Source organism: Erythrolamprus reginae, chromosome 10, assembly GCF_031021105.1.
Source record: "Erythrolamprus reginae isolate rEryReg1 chromosome 10, rEryReg1.hap1, whole genome shotgun sequence".
NCBI classification, from domain to species: domain Eukaryota; kingdom Metazoa; phylum Chordata; class Lepidosauria; order Squamata; family Dipsadidae; genus Erythrolamprus; species Erythrolamprus reginae.
The window spans coordinates 23,001,103-23,018,492 of record NC_091959.1 but is presented as its reverse complement, the minus strand read 5'-3'; the positions used below and the strand labels follow the sequence as shown (position 1 = coordinate 23,018,492).

The window sequence follows — 17,390 nt, the reverse complement described above, 5'->3', positions numbered from 1 at the left end:
TGTAAGGGCCTAGGGGGAAAGAATATCTCAGTTCCCCCATGCCTGACGGCAGAGTTGGGTTTTAAGGAGATTACGAAAGGCGAGGAGGGTGGGGGCAATTCTAATCTCTGGGGGGAGTTGGTTCCAGAGGGCCGGGGCCGCCACAGAGAAGGCTCTTCCCCTGGGTCCCGCCTATTGGCATTGTTTAGTTGACGGGACCCGGAGAAGGCCCACTCTGTGGGACCTAACCAGTCGCTGGGATTTGTGCGGCAGAAGGCGGTCTCGTAGATACCCTGGTCCGGTGTCATGAAGGGCTTTATAGGTAATGACCAACACTTTGAATTGTGACCGGAAATTGATTGGCAACCAATGCAGACTGTGGAGTGTTGGTGTTACATGGGCATTTTTGGGAAAGCCCATGATTGCTCTCGCAGCTGCATTCTGCACGATCTGAAGTTTCTGAACACTTTTCAAAGGTAGCCCCATGTAGAGAGCATTACAGTAGTCGACCCTCAAGGTGATGAGGGCAGGAGTGACTGTGAGCAGTGACTCCCGTCCAAATACTGGTGCACCATGTTTCTGTCCTACCCTATTTTCCCCAAAATAAGACCTCCCCTGATAATAAACCCAACTGGGCTTTTGAGTGCGTGGCAATAAGGCCAAGCGCTTATTTCAGGATTAACATAAAGTAAAATAAAATAAGGCAGGGTCTTATTTGGGGGAAAACATAGTACTGTACTTATTTTTGAAAGTTGACTTAAAAGTATAAGTGGTTCAAGATTGAAACTGCTTTGCTTGTGCTGATGGATGATCTCTGGTGGGCCTGGGATAGGGGATTGACCTCTATCTTGGTGCTACTTGACCTCTCAGTGGCTTTCAATACCATTGACGATGGTATCCTTCTGCACCGACTGGAGGAGTTGAGAGTGGGGGGCACCATCCTGCAGTGGTTCTCTTCCTACCTCTCCAGTCAGTCACAATGGGTGATGGTGGGGGGACAGAGGTCGTCTCCTAGTCCCCTTCTCTTGGGGTTCCTCAGGGATTGGCTCCCCCCCCCCCTACTGTTTAATATCTACATGAAACCACTGGGTGAGATTATCTGTGGGCAAGGGGTGAGATTCCATCAGTGCGCTGATGACACTCAGCTGTACGTATCTACCCTATGCCAATTCAGTGAAGCAGTTGAAATTATTATTATTATTTATTATTATTTATTCGATTTGTATGCCGCCCCTCTCCGAAGACTCGGGGCAGCTCACAACATGTAACAACAAATCATAAATAATCCAACAGTTTTTAAAATGTTTAAAGATTTAAAAGACCCCATATACTAACAGACATACACACAAACATACCATATATAAATTAAACATGCCCAGGGGGAGATGTTTCAATTCCCCCATGCCTGACGACAGAGGTGGGTTTTAAGGAGTTTACGGAAGGCAGGAAGAGTAGGGGCAATCCTAATCTCCGGGGGGAGTTGGTTCCATAGGGCCGGTGCCGCCACAGAGAAGGCTCTTCCCCTGGGGCCCGCCAACCGACATTGTTTAGTTGACGGGACCCGGAGAAGGCCCACTCTGTGGGACCTAATCGGTCGCTGGGATTCGTGCGGCAGTAGGCGGTCTCGGAGATATTCTGGTCCAGTGCCATGAAGGGCTTTAAAGGTCATAACCAACACTTTGAATTGTGACCGGAAATTGATCGGCAGCCAATGCAGACTGCGGAGTGATGGAGAAACATGGGCATACCTAGGTAAGCCCATGACTGCTCTCGCAGCTGCATTCTGCACGATCTGAAGTTTCCGAACACTTTTCAAAGGTAGCCCCATGTAGAGAGCATTACAGTAGTCGAACCTCGAGGTGATGAGGGCATGAGTGACTGTGAGCAGTGAGTCCCGGTCCAGATAGGGCCGCAACTGGTGCACCAGGCGAACCTGGGCAAACGCCCCCCTCGCCACAGCTGAGAGATGTTTTTCTAATGTGAGCTGTGGATCGAGGAGGACGCCCAAGTTGCGGACCCTCTCTGAGGGGGTCAATGATTCCTCCCCCAGGGTAATGGACGGACAGATGGAATTGTCCTTGGGAGGCAAAACCCACAGCCACTCCGTCTTATCCGGGTTGAGCTTGAGTCTGTTGACACCCATCCAGGCCCCAACAGCCTCCAGGCACCGGCACATCACTTCCGCCGCTTCGTTCACTGGGCATGGGGTGGAGATGTAGAGCTGGGTATCATCCGCATATTGATGATACCTCACCCCATGTCCTTGGATGATCTCGCCCAGCGGTTTCATGTAGATGTTGAATAGCAGGGGGGAGAGGACCGACCCCTGAGGCACCCCACAAGGGAGAAACCTAGGAGTCGACCTCTGGCCCCCCACTAACACCGACTGCGACCGGCCAGAGAGGTAGGAGGAGAACCACTGAAGCACAGTGCCTCCCACCCCCAACCCCTCCAACCGGTGCAGAAGGATACCATGGTCGATGGTATCGAAAGCCGCTGAGAGGTCAAGGAGCACCAGGACAGAGGATAAACCCCTGTCCCGGGCCCGCCAGAGATCATCCATCAACGCGACCAAAGCGGTTTCCGTGCTGTAACCGGGCCTGAAACCCGACTGCTGGGGACCTAGATAATCGGCTTCTTCCAAGGACCGCTGGAGCTGGAGCGCCACCACCTTCTCGACAACCTTCCCCATAAAGGGAAGGTTGGAGACTGGACGATAGTTGTTAAGCACAGCTGGGTCCAGGGAGGGCTTCTTGAGGAGGGGGCGCACGAGCGCTTCTTTATAGAGAGATGGAAAAACTCCCCTCCCCAAGGAGGCGTTGGTAATCTCCTGGGCCCAGCTCCGTGTCACCTCCCTGCTGGCCGAAACCAACCAGGAGGGACACGGATCCAGTAAACAGGTGGCGGAACTCACAGCTCCAATGGCCTTGTCCACTTCATCAGGTGTCACCAGATCAAACTCTTCCCAGACAGGTGGACAAGTACGTAAGTATGATGTGCTAGTGCCTGGAGCCTGTGAGGATCTGGATGGGCATCAACAGGCTCAAGCTCAACAAGACAAGACTGAGTGGCAGTGGGTTTTGCCTCCCAAGGACAATCCCATCTGTCCATCCTTCACTTGCAGGGGGGGTGGGGGGAATTTTGACCCCTTCAGAGAGGATCCACAAATTGGGAGCAACTTCTCTTGGCTGTGGCTCGGGGCACTTTCGCACATGTTTGCCTGGTGCGCCAAATGCAGGCCTATTTGGACATGGAGTCTCTTCTCACAGTCACTCACACCCTCATTACCTCTATGTTTGATTAATGCAATGTGCTCTACTTGGGGCTACCCTTGAAGAACACTTGGAGACTTCAATTAGTCCAGCACGCAGCCGCGAGAGCTGTGTTGGTCATACCTCGGAATTCCCACATCAGTCCAGCACTCCATGAGCTGCACTGGCTGCCAATTGTTCTCTGAATGCAATTCAAGGCACTGGTTATTATCTATAAAGCCCTACATGGCGTATAAAATCATGGATGAGGGGCCACTCCCTAAAGCTCATAGGTAAGAAACGAGGACAAATAAAGGGAAATATTTCTTGCCCCAGAGGGTTGTTGGTTTATGGAATTTATTTCCAGAAGAGGTCTTGACAGCTGTCAGCCTTGATAGCTTCAAGGCAGGATTAGACAGATTCATGGATGCCAAGTATATTGGTGGTTATAGAAATGGATGTCCATGTGCCGCCTCTATGATGGTTGGGGCAGGTGGGATTCCCTTGAGTACCATTTGTTGGGGGTCAAGAGAAAGGGAGGGTCTTGCCTTCTCTTTCTGCTCAAGATCCCCATGGACAATTGGTGGGCCACTGCGTGACACAGAATTCTGGACTTGAGGGGCTTTGGACCAATTGAGCATGGCTCTTCTTATGTTTGTTTGTTCGTTTAGTTAGTTAGTTAGTTAGTTAGTTAGTTAGTTAGTTAGTTAGTTAGTTAGTTAGTTAGTTAGTTAGTTAGTTAATTATTAGAGTTGAAAGAGATCTTGTAAGGCTTTGGCCTGATTCAGCATGGCTCTTCTTAGGTTCTTATGCATGGGACCAGATTATTAGCGAGACTGTCGTCTGCCTCACAGGGACAAGCAAACAGTTAAGTCGCACAGAGTCGACCTCCTCCAGGTCCCATTGGCCAAATAATGCCAACTAGCAGGTCTGCGGGGGAGAGCCTTTTCTGCTGTGGCCCCAGTCCTCTAGAACCAACTCCCCAAAGAGATTCATACCACCCACACTCTTCTCGCCTTCCGAAAGACACTAAAAATACATTTATGCCGGGAGGCCTGGGAACTGTGAGCTCCAGCCATTAGTATCAATGAGAGATGTTTGATTGTTTTTATATTGGGTTTTATCTACTTTTTTCTAATGTTTTAATAGTATTCTACTTTTACCTGTCTATTTTATCTTGTCTATTTTTATTCTTGTAAGCCACCCTGAGTCCACGAGGAGAAGAGCAGCCTATAAATCTAACAAATAAATAAGACAAATTATCCATGTATCCAAAAAGGGATTCACATTCTCCTATCCCTAACCAAAAGCTTCATAACTCAACCTTGTATTGTATTATTGTATTGTATCATATCGTATCGCATTGTATTGCATTATTGTATAAGTATATATGGTAAAGCAGTGTCTCCAGGGCTGTGTAGCATTGGAAAGGGATTCGTATTCCTACTCTTAAGATACTCTTCATTTTGTATTTTCTTTGCTGCAGATTTTCTGGGCCAATAAAGACAAACATACCCCGGCGACCAATATGTTTAATTCCCCAATCATCGCCCAGTATTTTCGAATCCATCCAGAAAAGTGCTATCGCGGCTGCACTCTGCGGTTTGAAGTGATTGGCTGTGAAATGAATGGTAAGTGCTTCCCTTTGGTCTAATGAATTTGGGTGGAGGCGCGCACTCTTGCATGGACAATTAGGAAATGGGGCTCTTGTACCTTCAAGTAGTTTTCCCCCCACACCCTATATGACAGTGATGCCGAACCTATGGCACAGGTGGCACATGAGCCATTGCCCTAGCTCAGCTCCATCGTCCATGTGTGTGCCGGCCAGCTTTTTTTTGGCTCACACAGAGGCTCTGGGAGGGCAGTTTTGGCTTCCAGAGAGCCTCCAGGGGATGAGGAGGGCTTTTTTACTCTCCCCCATCTTCAGCGAAGCCTTTGGAGCCTGGGGAGGGCAAAACAGGAGCCTACTGGGCCCACCAGAAGTTGGGAAACAGGCCGTTTCCCGCTTCCAGAGGGCCCCTGGAGGGCAGAGGAAGCTGTTTTCCCTTTCCCAGACATTGATTTATGGGTGTGAGTGTGGGCACTCATGCATGAACGATAGCACCCACCCACCCTCTTTCGGCCCCCGAGGAAAAAAAGGTGAGCCATCACTGCTATATGACATCCTTTTTCTTAACTGGAGACTGAGCCCGCGGAAAGCAAAAATGTTTACAGAAATTATGGAAACTTCTCTGGAATCAAACCCTTCATTTTGGAGCTCTTTTACTTTCCAGTAGCCCTTGAACATCAGGTCCGTCCTTCTGGCACTTGGCACAGTTGGCAAGCTTGGTGTATTATGAGTATGAGCTGTGGTGGCGCAGCAGGTAGAGTGCTGTACTGCAGGCCATTGAAGCTGACTGTAGATCTGTAGGTCAGCGGTTCAAATCTCATCACCGGCTCAAGGTTGACTCAGCCTTCCATCCTTCTGAGGTGGGTAAAATGAGGACCCGGATTGTGGGGGCAATATGCTGGCTCTGTTAAAAAGTGCTATTGCTAACTTGTTGTAAGCCACCCTGAGTCTAAGGAGAAGGGCAGCATAAAAAATTGAATAAATAAATAAAATAAAACAAATAAATAAATTATAAAAAATTAAAACAGTGCCTGGGTGGTTTAAATTACCCTACAGGAAAGGCAGAATTTTGCAAGCTGTGTGAATGAGGTAGATAATTAATAATAATAATTTATTAGATTTGTATGCTGCCCCTCTCCGAAGACTCGGAGCAGCTCACAACAATAGTGAACAATGTAAACAAATCCAGTACTTAAAAGCTATCTAAAAACCCTTATCATTAAAATAACCACACAACTCAATCATACGATACATGAACCATATTAGCAAGGGGCTACATCAGTTACCCCATGCCTGGCGACGGGTCAGGTTTTTTTTACATAATTTGGGGCTTTGCTCAGTGAAGGGCTACTAAAATTTTTACTACCACACTGTGGCCGTGGCTTATGCATTTTCTTTCAACATCTTTCAGTGCAAATTGGGAGCTTTGGGGTGGAGCTCCATTGTCACTACCCACCCCCCAATCCGGGCAGTAGCCCATGCCTGGGTTTGCTCCAAAAATAAGGAAAGCTAGAATGATGGACAGTCTTGATTCTTTTAATTAGATAGTGACATGTTGATGCAGAAGAGGGAATGCTAAGTATTTTTTTTGTTTAGAAAAAAATTATTTACACATACATATACGTAACTACAGCCACGAGGACAACATTTGCACAAGCATGGAAAAATGATGATATACTGAAAGAAGTAGAGATAATTTAAGAAATAACAGTGTGCTGAAATGGATAAATTAACATATGAAATAAAAAACAAGGATGGTTCAGATTATTATAAATGCTGGGATAGATTTTACCATTGGATGGAAAAGTTCAGAATAGATAGTTAAAATAAAAGACATAATGATTGAGGAGAAAGAAATAGAAGCTTAAATATTGGGGGGGGGGGAAGGGAGAAAGAGGGAAAGACCTATTTGAAAGGATGTATAGAAACTGTAAATGAATTGTTAATACTAGCTATATAAGTATGAATAAGTATTAATGATTGTCATGAGAAATGTGAACTGACTTGTCACATAATGTCCTCTGTTTTTAAATGTTCTTTGTTTGTTATATGTATTTGGGAATGCTAAGTATTTTCTTTAGAAGGCAAGTCTTCTATATTTGACATTACACATCGTTTGAAATGGGTACCTTCTGCTAAAGGATGGGACATGCCACCATGGCTGAGTTAAACCAGGCTTCAACCACCTTGACTTATTGTCCTGGGAGCCTTTCTTGCTAACTGTGAAGTCTCTATAGTCCAGCTTGGGTTTCTTTCTCATTTATTGCTTTCAGATTGATAATATCTAAGAATCACATATGTGGTACCTTGCTCAACAGTAGTAACAGTGAGAGGGGCCTTGGAGTCCTAGTGGACAACCATTTAAATATGAGCCAACAGTGTGCAGCAGCTGCCGAAAAAGGCCAACACATTTCTGGGCTGCATTAACAGAGGGATAGAATCAAGATCACGTCAAGTGTTGATACCACTTTATAAGGCCTTGGTAAGGCCACACTTGGAATACGGCATTCAGTTTTGGTCGCCGCGATGCAAAAAGGATATTGAGACTCTAGAAAGAGTGCAGAGAAGAGCAACAAAGATGATTAGGGGACTGGAGGCTAAAACATATAAAGAAGGGTTGCAGGAACAGAGTACTGTATGTTTTGCCTAATAAAAAGTGGGACTAGGGGTGACGTGATAGCTGTGTTCCAATATCTCAGGGGTTGCCACAAAGAATAAGGAATCAAGCTATTCTCCAAAGCACCCGAGGGTAGAACAAGAAGCAGTGGGTGGAAACTAATGAAGAAGAGAAGCAACTTAGAACTAATTTCCTGACAGTTAGAACAATTAATCAGTGGAACAACTTGCCTCCAGAATTTGTAAATGCTCCACACTGGAAGTTTTTAAGAAGATGTTGGATAATCATCTGTCTGAAGTGGTGTAGGGTTTCCTGCCTAATCAGAGGGTTGGACTAGAAAACCTCCAAGGTCTTTCCCAACTGTGTTATTCTATTCTATAGGACACCCTGAAGTTGTCTCAGTCCCATCTCTGACTTTAGTAGACTAGGCGTAAAGTAGAGATGTTCAGAAGACTTCATTGGACTTTTCTGCTATGCTGGGTGGAGAATCCTGGGGTTTTTATTTTATTTATTTTATTTATTTATTTATTGGATTTGTATGCCGCCCCTCTCCGTAGACTCGGGGAAGCTAACAACAATGATAAAAACAGCATGTAACAATCCAATCCAATACTAAAATAACTTTTAAAAACCCTTATTATAAAAACCAAACATACATACAGACATACCATGTGTAAATTGTAAAGGCCTAGGGGGAAAGAATATCTCAGTTCCCCCATACCTGACAGCAGAGGTGGGTTTTAAGAAGTTTACAAAAGGCGAAGAGGGTGGGGGCAATTCTAATTTCTGGGGAGAGTTGGTTCCAAAGGGCCGGGGCCACCACAGAGAAGGCTCTTCCCCTGGGGGACGGGACCCGGAGAAGACCCACTCTGTGGGAACTAACCGGTCGCTGGGATTCGTGCAGCAGAAGGCGGTCCCTAAGATAATCTGGTCCGGTGCCTTGAAGGACTTTATAGGTCATAACCAACACTTTGAATTGTGACCGGAAACTGATCGGCAACCAACGCAGACTGCGCAGTGTTGGTGTAACATGGGCATATTTGGAAAAACCCATGATTGCTCTCGTAGCTGCATTCTGCACAATCTGAAGTTTCCGAATACTTGGTTCACAAGTATTAAAGTTGCCCAAGTTTGAAGAATTCTGCTTTATCTGCATCAGCAAACCTTCAAGATACTCTCTGGTGGTGGTTTCTACCTAAATGTACTGTTGTTGCTTTTAAAAATTAATCTTTCTCTTGGGGGACTTTTTTTGGGTGGGGTTCTCCTTAATGCCACCATGATTGAAAGAATCATCTTCCTTCAAAACTCTCGCCTTTCACTCCTGTCTATAAATCGTTGTGTTACAGTGTATTTCAACACGGCAGGTTGCTCTAATCCACTGGGCATGAAGTCGCGTCTCATCTCTGACCGGCAGATCAAAGCTTCCAGCGTGTACAAGACCTGGGGCATAAGTAAGATGACTTGGCACCCTCACTACGCCCGCCTTGACAACACCGGGAAATCCAACGCCTGGACAGCCCTCACCAAGAAGGAAGGCGAGTGGCTTCAGGTATGTCCTAGCCAGAGTTTAAGTTGGTTAGTTTAGTTTACTTTATTGTCATCACGCATGGTACAGTGAAATTAAATGCCGTCTTCAGTGTACGTCGTAACTATAGAAATACAGTGGTACCTCTACCTAAGAAGGCCTCTACTTGCGAACTTTTCTAGATAAGAACCGGGTGTTCAAGATTTTTTTGCCTCTTCTTAGGAACCATTTTCCACTTACAAACCCGAGCTTCCGAAACTGTAACCGGAAAAGACAGGGAGAAGCCTCCGTGGAACCTCTCTAGGAATCTCCTGGGAGGAAACAGGACCGGAAAAGGCGGGGAGCTCTTGTGCCTTCATGTAGTTTCCCCCCACACCCTATATGACAGTGATGGCAAGCCTATGGCACGGGTGCCACAGGTGGCACGTGGAGGCATATCTGCTGGCACACGAGCCATTGCCCTAGCTCAGCTCCAACATGCATGTGTGTGCCGGCCAGCTGATTTTTGGCTCACACAGAGGCTCTGGGAGGGTGTTTTTGGCTTCCAGAGAGTCTCCAGGGGGATGGAGGAGGGGTTTTTTAACCAGGGAAGACTTTGGAGCCTGGGGAGGGTGAAATATGAGCTTACTGGGCCCACCAGAAGTTGGGAAACAGGCCATTTCCGGCCTCCAGAGGACCTCTGGGGAGTGGGGGAAGCTGTTTTCGCCCTCCCCAGGCATCGAATTATGGGTGTGGGTACTAATGCATGCGCGATAGTGCACGCACATGCTCTCTTGGCACCTGAGGGAAAAAAGGTTCGCTATCATGGGTATGGGGGTCTCCTGCTTGAGCAAGGGACTGGAGTAGAAGTCCTCCAAGGTTCCTTCAAGCTCTACTCTGATTGATTGATTGATTGATTTACTTCTACCGATGGAACTGTTATGCTTGTTTTCTGCAGGTTGATCTTCAGAAATTAAAAAAAGTGACTGGGATCATAACGCAGGGAGCACGAGATTTTGGCCACATTCAATATGTAGCAGCTTACAAAGTGGCTTACAGCAATGATGGGAAAACCTGGACTTTCTACCAGGACAACAAGACAAACAAAATCAAGGTAGAATTGGGCAACATCTTTCGGTAGAATTGGGAGTCAGTGCAGGTTCATTCAATCACTCGTTCATTCTTTCATCCAGTCAGTTCAGGTTCATTCGTTCATTCATTCATCCACTGAGTCTTGTTGGCGCAGTGGTTAGAGTGCAGTACTGCAAGCTGCTTCTGCTGACTGCTGGCTGTAGTTCACCAGTTCAAATCTCACCAGGCTCAAGGTTGACTCATCCTTCCATCCTTCCGAAGTGGGTAAAATGAGGACCCAGATTGTTGGGGGCAAGAGGCTGATTCAGTAAACCGCTTAGAGAGGTATATAAATCTCTATGAAGCAATATGTAAGTCTAAGTGCTATTGTTATTCATCCATCCATCCATTCAGCTCAATTTGCAAAATAGTTGACGAAACCGTTGACAAAAACGTCAGTTAAAGTTATAAATGTTGGTATGTCTCAGTATAGCTAGGCTATGAGACCTTTGACATACACTGAGCAGAGAAATTTAACAGAGTGTGGATGTGTGGTAAAGCCAAAGAAAAAGACACACACTTAGTTATGCTTAATAAGTACTATTTACATATATACAAAATAGAAACAATCCATAACAAGCACTAAGCAAATACAATCTACCCTCAAGGCAAAGCAAAAGTGAATGAGCATCATTGAGGGAAGGAGTACTGGCACCCTCTTATGGCGAACCAGCCCAAAATATTTAAAGTGATAGTACAAGAGACTACAATAGATAGTTTACAATGGCAAACTCTAACAACCATGTACCTTGTACTAACAATAATGTTCCAAACAGATCTAAATAAATTAAAACAACTGATATCTACCAAGATACAATGACACCAGGATATTGTTCATTCTTTCACAATCCAAATGTTCTCCACAGCACATTTTCTATATGCCATGGAATAGTTCTTAGACTGTTCCATTAATGCAGTCCTGAAATGTTTCCTCTGGTTTATCCAGAATTTTATTCCTCTGTGAAAGAGAGAAAAGGAGGGATGGATGGACAGAAGGAGGAAGGAGGGAAAGGAGGGAGGGAGGAGACAAAAGTTATGGAATATGATTTCCAGCTTTTTTATTTTCCAAGAAAGCATTGCTCAGATATGATACTGCATCCTCTCTTTCAAATTCCCAGCATTTTCTTTCCCCCCTTTTTTCTTTGGTTAAAAAGTATTTTTATGACTTCTCTCTTATGGCATATTATGAAATTTTGGGATCTTTCTTCTATCCTGGCTTGATTGGCTTATCAGTTTTCCTTTTGAAAAAAATAAAATAAAATGCATGACAAAATGTAAACTCTCTTCTTTCAAAAGGCAGCTGGCCTTGCTTTGTTTTTCCTTGAAGATGTTTTGCTTCACTTCCAGCTTCTTCGATCCTGAAAACTTTCGGAACTGAAGAAGCTTCTGGAGAGAGAAGTGAAAAGTCTTCAAGGAAAAACAAAGCAAGTCGGGTTGCCTTTTGAAAGAACACTTTTGGGACAACCATGACCAAAAGGACTGAGAATCTCCATGGATATCTCCAAGGCATCTGTTATTTCTTGCCTTCTAGCATCAAAGTGCCAATGTTTTTTTTTATTGTCTCACCAGGTGGCAGCACTTAATCTAAAAAGAATTAAACAGGGTCAATTCTGCTTGGTACTACAGTGTCCCCTCAATTTTCACAGGGGATGCGTTCCGAGACCGCCCGTGAAAGTCGAATTTCTGCGAAGTAGAGACGTGGAAGTAAATGCACCATTTTTGGCTATGGACAGTATCACAAGCCTTCCCTTAACACTTTAAACCCCTAAATTACCATTTCCCATTCCCTTAACAACCATTTACTCACCACATTATTACTGGTACTCACCATTGAATAAGACACTTAGTGATCCTGATATTTATAAACATAATTATTTATTAACAATAATTTTTTTATTATTATTATTTTTGCAAAAATTATTAGTTTGGCGATGACGTATGACGTCATCAGGCGGGGAAAACCGTGGTATAGAAAAAAACCCGCCAAGTACTTTTTAATTAATATTTTTTTTAAAACCGTGGTATAGGATATTTGCGAAGTTCGAACCCGCGAAAATCGAGGGAACACTGTATTAGGAAAGTAGACTATCAGGAAATCCAAAGGCAGTAAACTAGATGGGATAATTTTAAAATATTCTGAAAGAAGCCAATAATGAATTATTTCTTACACTGCTCCCAAGAAAGCAACAGAGGTACTTGGAGTCAAATATAATTTGAAGAGACTTGACTTTTTTTAACATTTCCACTTTTTAAAAAAAATGGTGTCGCTTGCCTAATTGCCTGTGGTTTCCCTTACTAAAAATATCTGGAGTCAGTCTATGAATATAAGGCATCAAAAGAACGAGTAAAATCTCTCTCTCAGGCAATATTTCGAAGCTTGGGTTTCTGTTTCCACTTTCCCAGATGAATTAAAGTTGGTTATCTCAATCCACATATTCCAATAGCCCTTGATTTATGACCACAATTATTACTTTTTATTTTATTCATTTAAATTGGTTGGCCGCCCATCGCTCTGCAAAATGAGCCCAATATTTCTGATGCTAACATGGCAGTGGGCAAGTAGGTTTTGCCTCTTTTTTGCCAAAATTGTTTACGGAAGTTTAGTGGTGAGAATATCAGATCTTTGCTGAAATGTCTATGGCAGTGATGGCGAACCTGTTTGGGGTTGCATGCCAAAAGGGAACATAGAAACATAGGAGATTGACGGCTGAAAAAGACCTCATGATCCATCTAGTCTGCCCTTATACTATTTCTTGTATTTTATCTTAGGATGGATATATGTTTATTCCAGGCATGTTTAAATTCAGTTACTGTGGATTTACCAACCATGTCTGCAGGAAGTTTGTTCCAAGCATCTACTACTCTTTCAGTAAAATAATATTTTCTCACGTTGCTTCTGATCTTTCCCTCAACTAACCTCAGATTGTGGCCCCTTGTTCTTGGGTTCACTTTCCTATTAAAAACACTTCTCTCCTGAACCTTATTTAACCATTTCACATATTTAAATGTTCCGATCATGCCCCCCCTTCTGTCTTCCAAACTATACAGATTTAGTTCATGAAGTCTTTCCTGATAGGTTGTATGCTTAAGACCTTCCACCATTTCTGTAGCCCGTCTTTGGGTGTGTGGATGTGGGCATGTGCTAGCTTGCACACATGTGCCCGCCCCCATTCCTTCCTCCACCCCATGCATGCGCACCCCCCCTGTGCTGCCCCTGTGCATGCACATAAATCCCCCTGCCCCGGTGCCTGCACATAGGCCTCACCGAAGCCTGGGACAGTGAAAAAAATGGCCAAACAGACAAACAGGAAGTTTGGAAAAATAGACTTCTGGTTTGCCTGTTGGGCTGTTTTTCACACTTCAGGGCTTCCAGAAGCTTCCCTGAAGCCTCTGGAGTGCAAAAAACAGCCCGATGGGCAAACCAGAAGTCCGCTTTTTCAAACTTCCGGTTTTCCCATTGGATAGTTTTTCGTATTCCAGCTTAAGGGAAGCTTCCCTGAAGCCTCTGGAGGGTGAAATGGCCTTCCTCAAGGCTGAAAATTAAATGGATAGTGTGCATATGTGCGCTGGAGCTGACATAGAGCAATGCCTCGTGTGCTCTCCAATATGTCTCCGTGTGCCACTGGTCTATGGAGATTCCCAGTCACCCAGGTCATGGACTTTCTGTTATTTCTTTGAAGATATTTCGCTTCTCATCCCAGAAACTTTTTCAGCTTTTTTCAGAATAAATCCTTCCATTCTCCACCATGCAGTCAGAGCAGAGAAGGGGTGCAAAAAATTTACTACCATACTGCAGGCGTGGGTTATTTTGTAGGTGTGGCTTGCCAGTCATGTGACCAAATGGGAGTGGCTTGATGATCATGTGACTGGGGGAGGCTTAGTCATGTGTCTGGCTTAAAGGTGGCCAACTTGATGCCACTCACACCAAGGGTTTGGGTTGGGGTGCCTGGCTTCTCCTCGCCTCAGAGAGATACAATTTCCCTTACTGTTACTGAACATCCAAAATATACTACTTAATTCTATGTATATATGCCATATGTGTACACACATATTACACACAGGCACACAAAAATATACATTCTTTACTATTAAGTAAGAGCCGAGGTGGAAGAACAGATGTTTATTGCATAGTCGGAAGACAGAACAACAACCAAGGTAACTGACAGGGATTTATACCCGGCATAACATCTTTAACAGCCAATAGCATTACAGAGTTACTCCCGCCTAATCCAGGCTACTCTCCTTCGAGATAGAAACAACCAATGAGGTGACAGCAACGTATTACTAGGCAGATACCATAGTTCCTTCTAAGCTGAGCAGTGAGCAATCGCTCACTTAAAAATCATCATCAACTCAGAGTTTTCCAAACCTGCCCAGAAGCCGAGAGGGAAAGAGTGAGAGGGAAGGAGAGAGAGAGGAAGAGAGGAAGAGAGAGAAACAGATAGAAAAAAGAGGGGAAGGAAAAGAGAAAGAAAAAGAATGGGAGTAAGGAAGAGAGAAAGAAAATCAAAATCTAGTTTGAAACTAGCTCAACTATTTAAGTGGCATTTTGATATTGATAGAGTTGCCCTATTATGAGCTCACTGATATAGACACACAGTACAGTATTTTATTTTGAAATTCTCTGAAGCAAAACAGAGTGGGTTTTTTTGTTTGTTTGTTTATTTATTTATTTATTTATTTATTTATTATTTCTGTGCCGCCCAGTCCCGAAGGGACTGCCGCTCAGACACTATACTTTTCCGCCCACCCCAAAAAAAAATTAGAGGGAACACTGGCAGATACACTACATTTACTACATAAAGTGTATGTACACACACACACACACACACACACACACACACACACAGCTCTTCTAAAATTATTACCTCATTTACTGCCATAAGAAAAACATAGCTAGAGCCCAGAAGAGAAAAAAAGAAAAAAAATGCAATTTTTTTCTACTGGTACCTGACCAACATTTTTCTACCAATTCTGCGTACCTGACCGTATCCATAGGGGCCCATCACTGAGTCAGAGTCGAAGAAGCTTCTTGCCCGAGAAGCGAAATGCCTTCAAAGAAATGCCAGAAAGTCAGTTGCCTCTTGAGAAAAGCAAAAAGAAGACCTTTGGGAGACCTCACTTCTTCAAAACTAACCTCTTCTTTTTCTCCTCCTTCCCCTCTCCACGTAGATATTCCAAGGCAACCACGACAACAATTCCCACAAGAAGAACATGTTCGACCCGCCTTTTTTTGCACGCTTCATCCGCGTCTTCCCTGAGGCCTGGCACAACCGCATCACACTGCGAATGGAACTTCTGGGGTGCGATAACTAGACGGCTGGCCACAGGAGAGAGATGGTGTCAAGAGTCGGACTGCTCCACATTTCACCCGGATGTTCTTTCCCCCCTTCTTCCCAACCCCCCAGAGATCCCGCGGGGCTTACAATTTCCAGCATCCTCTCCTCCGTCTTTTATTTTTTGCACCATTTGTACGAATGTCTCATCTTTCACAAGTTGGGCATTGCCAAATTTTTAGAAGTGATACCAGGAGCTGGTAAAAGAAGGAATTTTAGTATCTCCTACCTGGTCCTTTTTTGCCCCTTTTTGCTTTCTCGAATTATGCAGCTGGCTCTTTGAGGCAAGGTTGCCCAGTCTGTATGATTCTGGTACGTCCTCCTCAACGGGTTTCCAACACTGCACTTTAAGGACCTTTTTCTGTGGCAGGAGTCTCTTATTTTTTAAGGTCCTGCCAGGTTTTGGGTTCTCCTGGAGCATGACCATACACTGTAGATAGATTTAAGTGAATTTAGCAGCGCTTCCTTCTCTCCGAGGCACCCCGCCAAACTATAGTTTTGGGGAAACTTTGAGCTCTCTAGCGAGATGTCCCCCCTTCCTCTAGAAATTGTTCTGTTTTTAGACAGATGATGTGCATTTTCTGGCCATCCCGGTTTTGAAAAATAAATAGATGCACCCAGTTTTGTATATGTATATATACACTGCTCAAAAGAATAAAGGAAACAATCGAAGAACACATCCTAGATCTGAATGAATGAAATATTCTCATTGAATACTTTGTTCGGTACAAATGTGCTGACAACATATGAAATTGATTGTCAATCAGTGTTGCTTCCTAAGTTTGATTTCACAGAAGTTTGATTTACTTGCAATTATATTGTGTTGTTTAAGCGTTCGCTTTTTTTTTTTTTTGAGCAGTATATATTTGTTCCATTCCAGTTGCTGAGGGAGAATAAATCATCTTCTCTAATCCCTCTGAGGAACATCCATCACCATTTTCTCAGCTCCAGCCAATTCCCACCTGGTTTCTATTTAAACTCTGCCACCATGAGGGCTAGAAACTTTATTTTTTTTCCTTTTTTTAAGCCACAAGAATGAGATTTTCCACTTGCACGGATCCTGCTGTTTTGTCTTCTTTCGCCTCCTATCCAGACTCTTCCGAAGCAAGTTCGTACAAAGTTTTGCTGACTGAAAGAACTGTTTTTCTTCCCCCTCCCTTCTACCGTTGTCGCAGCTGCCACCAAGGATTCTACACCGTCATGTCAACTTCGTACTTGGCAGAGACACTAAGAAGAAACAGAATTTTCTGAAGGGGAAGAAAAACATTTAAAACAAAAACGCAAATAGATGCGGGCTGTTCTTTTGGAAGAGCTGAGGGAGGGGAGAATTGGGACATATGTCTTTCTGTAGTTGGTGGCTGGCTTTGGGCTGGAGTGGGGAGAAACTGAGGATGTGGGTTCTGGAAGTAATTAACCCCAGTGCAAAGGAATCCAAAGTTGTAAGCAATTTTGATGACGGCTGTGACTTCGCGACGGGATGCAGTGTTAAAAAAGGACGGGCAATATTAAAACACGAACTCTTGCTTTCTGATGTCTCTTTCCATGTATGGGACTCGGAAAGAACTTTAAGCGCCGTGTCTCTGGCGTTCACGCACGTCTGAATGAGATTTTACTTCTGAGCATGCACAAGAAGCAAAATCTCGTCGGGATGCACCGGCGCATGAGATTTCAGCAAGTTTTTTGCTTCTGCGCAAACTCTCGCTCAGATGCGCACAGGCACATGCCAGAGATTTATTTATTACTATTTATTAATTGGATTTCTATGCCGCCCCTCTCCAAAGACTCCGGGCAGCTTACAACATATAAAAAACAGTGGTTTACCATAAAATTAACCCCATTAATATAAAAATTACATGACTATCTAAAATCCCCAATTGTTCAAAAGTCAGTCACACCCATTTGTACAACAATCACACAACCATTCGTTGGCCAGGGGCCAAGATCTAACTGGCTCAAACCTGAC

At 44.3% G+C, this 17,390-nt stretch overlaps 1 protein-coding gene across 2 annotated transcripts in view; it reads left to right on the top strand.

The window, feature by feature from the left end:
* MFGE8 (milk fat globule EGF and factor V/VIII domain containing) overlaps positions 1 to 16,953 on the top strand; it is a 56,007-nt gene extending 39,054 nt beyond the window's left edge. Inside the window, exons 7-10 of one of the 2 annotated variants that reach the window (XM_070762021.1) lie at positions 4,717 to 4,861; positions 8,821 to 9,005; positions 9,919 to 10,074; positions 15,264 to 16,953. In XM_070762021.1, coding sequence (XP_070618122.1) covers positions 4,717 to 4,861; positions 8,821 to 9,005; positions 9,919 to 10,074; positions 15,264 to 15,407 — 630 coding nt within the window. In that variant the 3' untranslated portion in view covers positions 15,408 to 16,953. Of the gene's footprint in view, positions 1 to 4,716; positions 4,862 to 8,802; positions 9,006 to 9,918; positions 10,075 to 15,263 lie in introns of both variants that reach the window. The other variant, XM_070762020.1, reaches the window with a different exon arrangement.
* The last annotated feature ends 437 nt before the right edge of the window (positions 16,954 to 17,390 follow it).